At 41.6% G+C, this 14,263-nt stretch overlaps 1 protein-coding gene across 1 annotated transcript in view; it reads right to left on the reverse strand.

The window, feature by feature from the left end:
* ANTXR1 (ANTXR cell adhesion molecule 1) overlaps nt 1-14,263 on the reverse strand; it is a 217,487-nt gene that overhangs the window by 143,508 nt on the left and 59,716 nt on the right. Inside the window, exon 9 of the mRNA XM_077766377.1 lies at nt 1,824-1,884. Within this exon, the coding sequence (XP_077622503.1) occupies nt 1,824-1,884 (61 nt within the window). The remainder of the gene's footprint in view (nt 1-1,823; nt 1,885-14,263) is intronic.

Below are 14,263 nucleotides of genomic sequence, written 5' to 3' on the forward strand. Positions count from 1 at the left end.
ATGATAATAATGTCACCTTGCTCTGTACAACAGTTTCTGTTTTTCAAAGCACTTTCATGTAAATCCCTGGGTCTCTGCAGTAGTCTAATGAAAATCACAGAGCGGGTATGCTCAGGTCTACGTGACAGGTGCTCATTGCCATGGACAATGAAATAGGTGCTTCGGGAATGCCCAACTTACTTCAGCAGAGAATGATCAGCAATATACCTTCAGGGAAATTGAAGGAAGAACTTTTGGTGTAAGGCTATCTTTCAAAAGTTTCCTCTTACAGTTCTGACTTAAGAGAGATGGGAGCTTGCATGTTTCAAAAGCTAGGGCCCACTTCCATTATTGTGTCTTATCTTTTTTTCTTTATAAAAAGTAAAGGAAACAAAATTGGGTAGTTTACTCTGATACAGGAAATTATTGTCTGTCTGTAACATATGCAGTATTGCAGATATGCCAGAGATTTTAAAAATATCTAAAGAAAGCTTCCTTGGATTGGATTTACCAGAAATTTATCTAAGTTATCGGTTCTACCAAAGAAATCACTGCTTTTGCAGTGATTTATCAGTTGAATTGGTTTCATCTGTTTAAATTTATTAATGCATTTTAATTTTTTGCTTGTACTTCCTTAGTTTAAAAAAATCTTTTACTTCATTCTTACTTATTTTTCTTTTCCATTTCATAAGAAGCATTAAAATCTATGCATTTGCTGGATCAAATCTTGTGGACTCTGATATTTCTGTTCCATCTTCATCAAGTTTATATATGTGGTATTGTCTCAAATCTCAATGATATGTAAAGGAGATGTTAGTTTACTACTCTGTGATTCAAGAATTATTTTGGAAGATATTTTTCTATTGCCCAAGTAGTTGAGATTTTGTTTTGTTTTGTTTTGTTTTGTTTTTGGGTTTTGGGTTTTTTTTATTTTTTGAACTTTTCTCTTTTTATCAGCTATTAGTTTCTGATTTTGCTTCATTTTTAATTAGACAGTTCAAGGGTACTAGGTTAATTTCTTGTTGTTAAGTGAAAGGAATTAATAAGGGTCAAATAGGCAAAAATCAGTGCATTCATTGTTTGTTGCAGAAATAATGAATCAAGATATCCAGCCAACATTAGTGACTGACCATCTATTAAGTGCCAGGTACTCTGTTAGGCAGATAAAATTCTTTCTCTGTCCACAAGAACCCTACAGAAGGGGAACTGATTGTGTTATGAATTAACAGGAATTATACCAATTGTCTTTAGACTTTCTGGTTCACTAAAAGGTTGCAACACATCTAGTTTGCACATTGCTAAACTGCAAGTCTGGGTTTCTTCATGAATGGGGTAATTGCATAAATAAGGAACTTCCCTATTTTATAATTATTTTAAAATGAAGGACCTATAAAATTGGAAAGTCGTTTACCTTGAGCTAACAACTAATTGAGCTCCTCACTGCACAGACCTCTGATAAGGCACTGGCACTGGGTACATGTGGTCATAAGCTTTTGTCAAATTTGAGAAGGTAGGATTTTTCAGTTCTTTTTCTTAACAGGTTCTCCTGGATCAGCCAAACTTCTAGTCAGAGCAGGATATTGGTGGTGAAGTGTGGGGATGCAGTATTTCTGCAATACTAGTTCCCATGAAAGAACAGAATTTGGACAGACTTTGTCAAACAACTGACATGTTGCTTTTCTTTTTTCCTGAGGAGCAAATTTATTTAGCAATTTCCATTCCTCTTTCCACCCTCCCCCTTCCTGCCCTGTCTCCCTTCCTCCCCACCGATGAAATAAACATGTGTTTTGAACTCAAAATACCATCATTTGTATGAGACCAATTAGCACTTAATTTCAGTTTACCTCCAGCACATATGGTGGATGGTTCAGCTGCTAAAATTTCGATGCAGGACTTCTTCAAAATCTAGAAAGAGAGGAAATCAAAACGTCAAAGCACTACTTATTTTATTAGAAGCTGGGTTTTTCTTTTAGTTACCAACATAAGAAGGTTCAAGGACATTATGTCATAGCGGGTGGGTGAGTGGTAACATCTTTACTAATATTAACATCAAACATTTAATGAGCCAACATTATGTTAGATGCCTCTGGGTGTCCCAAATACCATGAGAATTATTCATTCAGTTGTTCTTTCGGCAGTTACTTAGTGAGTCTATGATATGCCAGTCTTGGTTATGAGACGTTTAGCATCTAGTTGGGGAAATGGGACTTACACTTGAAAAGATAAATAACGATGGCTTGTCATTGGGGTAGGTGCAGGGTGAGAGGGCAGATACTAGGAGCTGTGGACTTCATGGGGAAAACTCCCAAGGGAGGGGTTGTAATTGGGAAGGACTTTATGGAAGAGGTCGGTGCTGAGGGTAGGACTCTGTCAGGTGGACAGGAGTGAGTTAGGGAAAGGTTGGGATCCAGGCATGGAATGGCCTGAGCAAAGGTGAGAAAGTAGAAATATATAAACCTCTTTAGCTGAACCTCTTTCAAGGAGCTTGAAAAGTAAAAATAAAAGAGTGATAATAGATAAAGCTAGAGAGGTAAGATTGAGAATCATTTTCAGATTACTCAGAATTCCCTTTTTGTTAGAAAAGTCTGGAAAGAAGTTTCTAGAGAGGACACTGAGGCTGCTCGTTGTGCCTCACTCTTTGGACCCTGATAGCCACAAACGAAAATGAAACTGGACTCTTCCCTCCAGAAGAGTGTCGTGTAGAGTTGAAAGTGTCAAGGAACTCCATGACCATACAGGGAGTTAATCAAGGCTGCTTCTGGCCAAAGCAGGTTATCTGACTGGTAACCATAAGCGCTCTTCACCATTGATGAATCTTTGTCTTCTTGAATATTGATTCTCAAATTTCATCCAAGCATTTTAAACAAGTATAGGACACTGAGTTAATTTACCAAGTAAATGAAATTTCCTCCCTTACTTGGGCCTTACTTAATTTGGAACTTGAGATGGTTCAGAGGGCTGAAGGAAACCATTTCTCTATTTATGAAAGGGGCATTTGTTGAAGGAATTAATAGTGAAATTATAACATTTAAAGTCTGAAAAAGGAAAAAAGCTCCTTTTGGCTTTGGGAAACACCCATTTATTTGCATTAATGTATTTATATATGCTTCTTTGTCCCAGCTTAAGTGGTACAGACACCATAAGATACAATAAATTACAAAAGGGGAGGGAATGGGTTAAAAGAAAAATAAGGGGAAGATGAAGTAAAGAATGAGAAAAGCATAGAAAAAAATATACTGTGAAGAACGTACTCCCTTGCTAGGGATGGTTCATGAATTTAGTTCTAAGCTTTCTAGTAGCAAATGAGAAGGACAGGCAATATTTATGAGATTCTCAATCACTAGAATAAAAACAAACCAGTTTCTCAAAAGAGATAATATTTACCCATTCCAGAGAGAGATCTGGGCGTCCTCATAGAGAAGCATTGTGAAAGGAAATGAAGAAAATGAAGACCATACTTCAGAAAATCTGTATCTCATGAGCAGATGACAACACACTAACATTTAGTCATCGAAACAGGCTCTCTCACAATCATGTCTTTTAGGTCATCCTATACACCAAACGTCCTAAGAAGCAGTATTTCTTTCTTTCTTTTTTTTTTTTGACAATTCTAGAATTCAGATTTTCAGCTACTTTTATTCCTTTCTGCGCTCTTGTACAATCTAAAGGTATTATCCTACATTGATTCCTCTATTTGTTTTCAGCTTCTACATGATTCCACAGTCGGAAGGAATTTGTTACTTTTTGTCAGCATTTGCCTTGTTTTTTGGCCCCTGCTTTACCCAGCCATTCCCACCTCAAACACAGGTATAGCCTCAGATCTCCACTAACCCCGGGCACTGTTTTGACAGCAGAACAAAGTCCCCACGTCTATGTCCATCTTGGGTAGAGTGAGTGGTCTTCACACACCTGGCTCTAGGGACCTGGTATCACCACTGAACTCCTGAGTCCCCTTCATGGTCATTCTGACGTGGGATCAGTGTCTCCCAAGGATGTATGCGTGGCATCCGTATTTCCCTACTGGCTTCTCCACCTTCCCCATTCCATGATTTATCTAGACCTTTATTAGGTCTCTTACGTAGAAGCAACATCCTAGGACTGGGGCTTGCCAGAATCCTGGTGTGCAGGGACTCATATCCCAGATGACAATGGTCCTACTTGAATCATGATGACTGTCCACACTCTCTCCCAACCACGTTTGCTGCCATTGGGCTCTTCCTGACAGAAGAGCCACCTCAGCTGGTGGGTACCTTGACTTAGGGAGGTAGCCACACCTTTCCACATGTCCTCAGGCACAAATCTCCACAAACAGGCCACATTGGAAGAAATAGAATTAACCCATATGGAGAAACTTAGTAAACAGTGGCATCAGAACAAAACAAAGCTATTTTTTTTTCAATGTTTTAAATAAAATTCCTTAGGTTCACGGCATCTCTTAATAAATCGTTTTATCATCCACAACTAAAGATTTCAAAATAGTCCAAGGATAAATATTGAGCTATTGGATCTATCCAGTCCCCATTCCCAATCTCCATCAAAACATGTAAATGAAATATTCACCCATGTAAGTTCCTGACTTTGAACCAATATTTTTGATCCAACGTTAATACTGAACCAGGGGTTGGTAGAGGAAAACACCCGTGAATCTCTGACCACAAAGACACACTAGCAGGTTTTGTCATAATAAACACATGCTGTATTATTCTCTCAAAGCGTCTGCAATTAGTTGATAAATCTAAGGAGTGTATGAAGGGCCAAAAAATGTCAGCCAAGCACTATGATTCAATCCAGTAAAAACACAGCTTTCCCAATCTTAACTTAAAACATCTGGAAGGGATATACTGCAGCCAATAGAGCAAAATTTATCAGTGAGGGGGATGGGCAGGATTTGTCTGGGACTGCGGCTTCTATTAGTTTGAAATGTCTGGTTTCAAAAGGTAGGAAGTCACCATGGCAGTAAGTGGATTTGCGGGGTTCCCTTGGTTATTAGCAGCCCAGACTATAATCAGTCTGTCTGAGCTGCAGGAGACAATAGATCAGCTTAGGGTCTGGATATTGGATGAGAGTGGTGGGGGCAGGAGATCTGTCCCCCACGTGAGCCATGGTAGCCATGGAAGAGTTGCAGATAGAGCACTGGGAAATCAGTTGAGGAAGTGGAATGGACTCATACAGGGGTCAGGGTGATGTCAGAGGTGAGAATGTAACTGGCCTCTGATGGAGACCAAGCTAAGACCACCATATGCCTCAAGTATAATCCAATGTGAGGAGTGGGTCTTTGCCCTGTTTTGTCCCTAACCTGACCTATGGTCCTTGACAAATCCTTTAACCTCTCTGAATGGCAATTTTGGAGAGCTGTTTAACATACCGAGGATAGCTTGGAATCTGGAATTAAATTGCTTGGGTCAAGTCCCTCATGAGCAGTGTGACCTTGGGCAAGTTCCATAACCTCTCTGTGTCTCTGTTTCTTCATTTATAAACAGTACCTATTGCATAAGGTTGTTGAGTTGCAAAGATTAAAGGAGATAATACCAGCAGAGTCTGTAGCACAGTACCTGGAATCCCAAAAGTTCTCAACTAATGGTAACTATTATTCAGAAGAGCTTGGGCCTGGAGACAGGATAAGATAGATTTGAGCTTTGAACAGATTTATGTTCAAATCTGAGCTACCACTTACTGGCCATGTGTACTTGGACAAGTTATTAGAGCTCAGTTTCCTCTTCTGTAAAAGGGGGATAAGAAATACACTGACCCTAAAGGGCTGTATGGTGGTAAAATTAAATGACTGACATAAATGCAAAGATAGGTAGTTTGTAAATTCAACCCGACTTACATGGTCAAATTCATATTGGATTGGAGAGTCAGGAAGGGAGTGAGTTCAAGGAAAACTGGCAAGGTTTCTGTCTTATAGACACATCTAGACAGATGTGAATGGTCGGTTGATAGGAATTTAATGACTCTTGGGCCATCAGACAACAAGAGTCCTTCATGAAAATAAGGCACCGGGAATGTGCTCAGAACAATCTTAGTAGATAAGCACTTAAGAGAATGTCTGACATACATTTGGTTCCCAAACAATGGTAGCTGTTACTATTACTTTTGTTAATACTACTATTATTTCTACTTCTCTCAGGCAAGGACAGTAGTAGCTCATTATACGTTTCTATCCCATCACCCATCCCTGGCTCCTGCTTAATCATATCTGCTGAAAAAGAAACCCAAAAGATGGCTAATAATATTTTCCTGCCACTTTTGGGGCAGATTTCAAAAAGAAGATATATGGGACAGCACATCTGAAATCCACAAAGAACTAGATAAATGCAATGCGTTGCTACTGGTATGGTTACTTTTGCTCATTTCATTAGATTGTCAGGGGAGTAAAAGGAGCAACAGATGTAAAAGAACTTTGCCAAGTAATAAGAGCTATTTAATATAGTTAAAGTGAAATCTATTGTGAACAAGTCCAGGTTGTATATAAGAGTCTATTATTTTTTTGGTTCCTAAAACTGTAGTGTCCTTTTTTATAAAGTTCACAGTTTCTGCAGAGATTTCTCAAGAATCCTTAAATAACTGTGGATATTCACATAGAGTTATCAGGAACTCCTCCCTTACAATACACACATTTAAATTTTTTTCCTAATTGCTCTGCCTCCTTGTCTAATTAAACAACTGATTTTTATCTACTTGGCCATTTTCTGTTGAAATATTTCTTTTGTTGGGGCGCCTGGGTGGCTCAGTTGATTAAGTGTTCGACCTCAGCTCAGGTCTGTGAGTTTGACCCCTGCATCGAGCTCTCAGCTTTCAGAGCAGAGCCCGACGCAGGGCTCGATCTCGCAAACCACGAGGTTGTGACCTGAGCCTGAAATCAAGAGTCAATTACTTAACTGACTGAGCCACCCAGGCGCCCCACATCTCCCTCTTCTTATTAAGCACCACCACCGCTGGGCACTGCTTTTCCAGATGGCCTATTTCAGTACTTCTATTTTTTTTTTTTATGGCTTATCTTCTTAAAACAGTAATGCTGTAGGTAGATCATGTGCCATGTCTGACATCTAGACTGGCCTATTTTATAAAAGGCCTTTACCCCTTTACTTGGGAAAAATGGAGAGGTCTGGGCTTGGGAGATGGGACTCAGGCTCTCACAGAAGGCCACATATACTATTATAGCTGACGGTAGAACACACACTGACCACCACTTGTAGAAAATGCCAGGCAGCTTAGGACATAGAACTGTGTCATCCATGCCTTCAGGACTGGCAATGTTACCTCCATGAATTTTGACTTTATCTGATCTCTAGCAAAGTGTTTTAAAAAAAAGATAGTCACCTTTTCTAACTAAATTCTACTCCACCTTTAAACCAATAAGCACAGCTATTGTTAACTATGGATATTATCCTAGATCCTTGTCAGTTGTATAGAATCTGCATTTAAAATAAAAGCCTACTATTATACCCTCATCTTTCTGGGATTCATATATGATTTTATGTATAATCAGACATTATGCAGAATAAACACTCTCAGATGCAAGAAACACAGTTTAAATGGATTACTGAATTTTAGACAGGAAGGCTTATCCTCAAACTATGCACAAGTTTTTGTCTGAGGGGACAGGACCAGCTCACTTAGATAAATATGACTCTTCTCTCAGTTAGCTTCATGTTCAGTGAGGGTCTGGTGTGAAGGGTCATAGCACAAACCAGGTTTTGAAACTGAGGAAATTCATTTTTCCCCCACTAAACCACTTTCCTCTCCTGTTTGCAGGAGGAAAGCTCAGATAGATGTGAATTCCAAAATGTGGTTTATTTAATAAGATGAGCTTGCTGACCTCCTGAATATTGGTGAAGTCAGTGCCCTCCTTGAGAGCTGAACCCTGCAGCATTTCACTGGCATTTGTTCTAAATTCTGGTGTTGCTTTTACAATGGGTCTTAATGGATTCCTAGATATGAGGAGGAACCGCAGGAGGAGTGGGGGGTGACTTGAGGAGTAACTGAACACCCCCCCTGCAATTTTGGGAGCCTCGTCAAGCTATGGGAATTTTTATTACATTTGGCCTCTTCAATAAGCCAAATAGAAATAATAGCTTAGTTGAAATGGCCTGAATGTCTGCAACGACTGAGTCTAATTAGTAACTGCTGAGGTAAATGTTTTTTAAAAAAGATTTTCTGCTCACTACAGAAACTACAGTTGATTCTAGTTACATTTTGTATCCAGGCCTGCTAATGTGAATAGAGCCCCAAATGCCATCGTTTATAGACACGATCTTGGAAGAGAGGGTGGGGGGAGTCCCGAGGGGATTTTACAAGAAACAGCCACAAGCTGCCCACTTGTCAAGCAGTGTAGGTCACAAATGCTATGCAGCCCTCTGGGCTGCTTTCTAATGAATAAACATGTAAAGCATAGCATTTGACACATTGAAAAATAAAACAAATGGGCAGTCTCTGTGATTGCACTGTTTAGCATCTGACCAGGATGAATGGCCGATAGCATGAAAAAGATCCGAGTGCCAAGCCAATGACGCCAACAGTTAATGCCACTGGGGTTTAAGGCAGGGAGAGTTCAAAGTAGAGGAGAGCGCACGGCAGGCTCCATGGAGAAGACAGGACTCAGCAGGGCCTTGAGGTCCAGACAGCCTTTGGGACAGGATTCAGATGTGACAAAGGAAGAGAAGGGGATTTCCTTCCATCACAAACAGCCTGGTCTAAGAGAAGGGCTGCTGCTGCTGAACTGGGCCTCCCGCTCTGCTAGCTCTAGAAAGAGGGTTTGTCCGGTAAAGTCAGGTACTTTCCAGGACTGTGGGAATACGACGTTGATTTTGATTGGAGGGAAACCCTTAGCAATTCCTGGATAGGTCTCGGAAGAGTAGGTGGGAGGAAAGGCCTGGATGATGGGCTTTGCCTTTTGTCATAGCTTTGTTAGGACCTGGGCCAGACGAGGGGGTACAGGTCTTCCAGTTCCCATGAGCGAAAGGGAGAAATCAGCGCAGACTCTGGTTTTCATTAATAAAATGATTTTCTATGCACCGTGAAATAGATTTATTCTTTAGTCTTGCTGATCTTATAGCTTCCTTGATAACTGGCATGTTCGTGCCAAAACTTGTGAGAAATCCCTGTAAATACAGTTAGTTGTGTTTGCTTAATACTTGTTTACTGTTGATCAAACGTGCAGAATGCTCTATGCACTGATTTGCCCTCACTTAATAGGAAGCCCAACACAGGCTGAAATATTTATTCCAGGGAAATACTCCTAGATGGACATGGCTTGGTGCCAGCCACTGGGTTCTCCTTCTCGCAGACTGCACGCAAAGTGGGCGCAGCTGGATGGAGGAGCTGGCATCACAGTGATGAGGCCAAGTGCTGGGATTCAAAGCTGCAGACCTATTCCAGTGGTATCTGAACCCGACTTTCATGCAGGTTCCCGTTTCACTGCCTGCAGCACTTTTGCAAAGGCAAACAAAGACCCAGGAGACTTGCTGGACCTTTGCTTCATATTTTCGCTTGAGGGCTGGCGCTACACTTACCAGTTGTGGTCAACGGAAATTCCCTGAGGAAGCCACAATAAGGGAAGGCCAAGGAATAGTTTCTTCCTTTACAGTTTTACTGGCTTTAAAGGCTACAATCTTTCAACCACCCAAAGTTTGTCTTATAATTTATCAACCATATTCTGCAAAAGCAAGGAGAAATTCTGTTCTCAGAGGTAGAGTCCTGAGCATGTGTGGAAGAAGAGACGTTCTTTTCAGCCTGTGTTAAGCTGCCAGCTTCTCATGGGGATGGAACGTCATCTATTGAGTGGAAATCGATATTTTCAGAAATGCTCCTCATCTAATAGTAGAAGTGAAGAGCTCCCCTGCCCATGCACTGGGGACCTCAGGTCAGATCATGTGGGTTTTGGCTGGCTTCTGGTGTGCCTCTATGCCCTGCATCACATCATTTCACATTTTTGGTCCTCAGTGTCACCTTCTCTGAAATGGAACTGCTTCCTGGCCCATCCCATTATTGAGCAGAGCCCTTTGGTCATTCACATGGTGGGCATTAGAGATGGAGCTGGGTGTATTCTGGATCACTGCTCACTGCCATGCGGCCTTGGACAAGCTAGCTAATTTATGTCCTTATGGCATCTACCTCTGTAGAAAGGATAACAACATCCACACTAAATGGTGGTCATGGGAATCTGATGAGACACCTATGTAAAATGATCTGCACAGTGTCGAGAACCTCAGAACTCACTATCATTTTTACCCTCCTAAGAAGGTAGAGGCAGGACAGAGCACAGACCCCTAACAGCTATGTGCTCTTGAGAAAGTTATCTGAGGCTCAGTTTCTTCATCTGTAGTATAAGAACATTTTCTTCACCGGGCTATTACGAGGCTAAAATGAGATCATATTAAATAGGATAAATGAACAATGTCTGGTCCCAAATAGGTTATCTGTAGCTATCGATTTCTCTCTGCCTTTTCCCTGTGTCCTGATGAAGAAAGACTAAAATGGGAAACGAGAACATGAAAATAACACATTAAACAAATCTACACGTAAGTACTTCTCCCTTAGAGTAGAAAGGACTGGGGAACAGTGAGAGACCAAAACACAGGAACCGGTTTGTAGAAGCAGAGAATCCTGGGACTTTCTGAATCCAGGCCCTGGATAATCAGTTCTTGGTAATCCAATGGTGGTTTTCCACTTCCTTAGACATTATCACGGCTGAGTACTATAGAAAGACCAGGATCTCTGGAGCCAGGCCGGGGTTTAAATTCCCCCACTCAACCATTACGAGCAGGCAGATTGGGGCAATTTCTCTGACCTTCCTGCACCTCAGCTTCCTCACCTCTAAAACTGGGGTAAGATCTTCAGAGAGTGGCTGTGGAAGTGTGCAACAGAAATGCTGCTGGACCGAAGATGCTCCCTAAGGCATTGCGATTTTTCTTCCTTCACAGGCCAACGTCACTATTGATCCCGTGTGTGTGCTTATTCGTTGTTTAGAGGAGATACAGGTCAACTGCCATGATTCTAGATTCCCTGGGAGTCTTCACTTCAAGCATCACTTTTCTATTGTCAGACTTTGTATCTGGCTATAGGTTCCCACCCTCCTTAGAGGGAAATAGCATGGCCTCTAGGCTGTGCAGAGTCGAGCCTTTGCTTGCCTTCTCACTTCCTGTGCTGCCATTCTCCACTTCAGCACTGCTCTCCTTTCATTCTGCTATGTTCCATCATCGGGCTGTGCTCGGCCAGGAATGAGCATGCTCATGCTCTTCCGGTGGATGGCTCTACTGCTTTCTTCAGGTCATCTCTTCAAAAGGGGGGTGGCATCTCTGGTAACCCCTTTACTCTTCACCTTTAGTTTGTTACTACTTTTATGCCCTTTATCACAATGTTAACTATACATATCTGTTTAGTTACTTGTTTTATGCATCCTTCCCACTAGCTGGTAGGGTCCATCAGGCCAGAGTCTCCATCTACTTTCCTTCGAGCTGAATGGCAAGAGTGTACTCTAGAAGGTGCTCAGTGAGTACTGGATAAAAGAGTAAATATTAGCTTCTGCATCTTGGGGATTTAAACATAAGGTCATTATGGGCTGGAAACCGTATGAACCATGTGAGTTTGCTGAGGGCTGCTCTGTACTCCTGTTTTAGATAATTAAGCCCAGTCCCATTTTATTATGAGAAAATAACCAGCCACAAAACAACATCCATGGGAACAATGTGGTGTAGATGCTTCAGATTGGGGGGGTGGGATAAAACAAGAGCTTTTTTTTCAGTATCCAGAGGAGAAATGAACCCACGTCTTAAAAATAGCCAACTTTAGGCCCTAATTATTTCTGTCTGGCTTGAGAAAGATGAGCGCTGCTGTGCCTGTCCCCGTTTCTCTGTCCAAGCAAATGAATTAACAACTGCCATAAACATAGGTTTCGAGTGTTGGAAGGATGGAAACCACAAGCATAACTCCCAGATAAAAGCTCATAAGAATGTTATCATTCAGCTCAAGTTTGGAGACTGGAGTCTCAAATTATTATTTTTTCCCCTGTTTTGGGGAGACCATTTTGCAGAAATTCTTTAAACAACTTTGGAGTTATTTTCTTTTGGGGGCGGGAAGAGCTTTCCAAACATCCGGGCTCACATTGAGCTTCGGTGAGTTGCTAAGGTTGAAATATTCAAGGACAACATCAATTTGTGCAGATAAAAACAATTTTAGTCCTTTGGGTAAGAACTGACTCTTGAATGATGGGGGCACATGGCTCATAAGGACCTCTGAACAGGTATGAGTTGTCCCTGTTCGGAATCCGTCCATCCGAAGGCAGGACTGTGCAGTAGCTTCATGCTGCAGTGGGCTCTTACCTCTACGTGGCCCCCTGCCCCATCCCATTCTTCTTCCTAAACACATGGACACAGCCATCAGATTCTCTTCTTACATATCACTTGTTAGATGTTCCAAATGTTTCAGTGATTGTACCCACTAAGTTGGAATCAAAACTCCTTCAAAGCTTTTATCAGTCTGCTTCCAAACCAAGGTCTAGGCTTCTTTCTTATTACTCCTGATCCTTTACCCAAACTCTACCCTCAGACATATAGGTATTATTTTTGTCCTCAGAGTATCTTTTTCTCTTTCCCAGCCTTTGGGCTGAGGTCATGTCATCTCTTCCCTGGTGCTACCCGTCATTCCTCCTTGGTCTTTCATGGATTCAGGTCTGTCCCACTTTCTCATGATGGCTCAAGCCCACAACAATCCACTTCTAATCTTCATGACTGGCCCCCAGACCTGCTGTTAATCATGCTTTGCACCATGTGGGTATTGTTTTATATGTTTATTGCACTTCTTGTTGCTTATATTACCAAGTATGCCACACTGATCCCAGAAATTATCTGGAGCAAGGATCCCTTGCTTGGGGACCCATTATTGGGACTGATAATTCTCTGTCTCTCAATAATTGCCACTTTCTAAGGAAAGTAGTTTGAATTGATTTCTATTCCTTGTAAACAAACACATCTTGAATAAGATGACCATCATGTGTACATATTTAAGGTAGGAGATCCCAACCTGAGATGAGATTACTTTTCCACAATTCTGAAAACTTAAGGTCACATATATCAATGTTCTGAAAGTGCACCTGGGGCATTTATTAAAAAAAAAAAACAACAGATTTAAAAGACACAGATTCCTGAGCACCATCTCATACTGTCTGCAATAGAATCTCTTGGGGTAGGGCCAGAAAATTGGTATTGTGAACACGATTCCCAAGTGATTTTTATGTATGTTCAAGAAAATCTAGAGGTTTGGGGGAAGTTGACATTAATGACCATTTTATGATGTGGAAGGGAAGTGGAAAAGGAAATGATTCATCTATCTTGAATACCTATTATGTGCCTGGAAAAATATTAGGCAATTTTACCAGTGTTATCCCTTTTAATCCTCAAATGGGACTGTGATGTAAGTCTTACAAGGAAACAAGGAGAAAACTCATCCATGGATCTACAAATGGTAAGTCACTGGTCCAGCATTTAAACTTGGATGACCAGCTCCAAAGGTCTTATTTCTCACTCTGCAGTTCTTTGCAAACTTTGGAGGGAGCGAAAGGGGGCATGATGGTACAGCCACATTGGAGTTTCCTAGGTCGGTCTGAGGGAACTAGGCAGAGCCCAGTACTGGCTAGTAACCTCTGGATTAAGACACCCTTGACATCTGAAGGGGATAGTGATCCTCTGAGCTCTGAATCTGTATCTTGGACCCTGAGTCTAGAGCCTGGTGGGCTTCTACTAGAGAAACTGTTGGGCATCTGCTCAATCACAAAACCTAAACGTGGAGGACACAGTGCTTCTAGACTTCATTACAGGTGCATTACAGATGCAGCACACACACTGGCCTTCCGGCTGTGGCCTTCAAGACCAGCATCATCCAATGATTCCAGCTGGACCAAGGGCCTGGGATCTCCTACCTTAAGATGGAAAAGAGAGGCCATGGAAGTCAGTGTCTTGTTCACTGACAGGAAAGGGGCGCTAAAAAACCCCACATTTGTGTGTGAGGGATTGTTTCATTCAAACTAGTCTGGGTCGAAAGAAGGGATGGTGACTGTAAGCCCTGGAGAATAATGAAGCCCTCATATTTGGGGACAATAGGTCTAATGCTGTGGTTCCAAGAACATCCTCTGGGAAGCACTTAAAAATCCTGCTCCAGATGACCTCAGTAGGCCATCAGAGTAAAGAACCACTGGCCAAAAGTACCTCTGATGATCAAGAGACACAGACTGAGCCTGAAAATTTTCTGAAGGCAGTTTGCATTCAGTCATGGTTGGGAAAGCTGA

This window comes from Crocuta crocuta, unplaced genomic scaffold (genome assembly GCF_008692635.1).
Source record: "Crocuta crocuta isolate KB4526 unplaced genomic scaffold, BGI_CrCroc_1.0 scaffold113, whole genome shotgun sequence".
Taxonomy (NCBI): domain Eukaryota; kingdom Metazoa; phylum Chordata; class Mammalia; order Carnivora; family Hyaenidae; genus Crocuta; species Crocuta crocuta.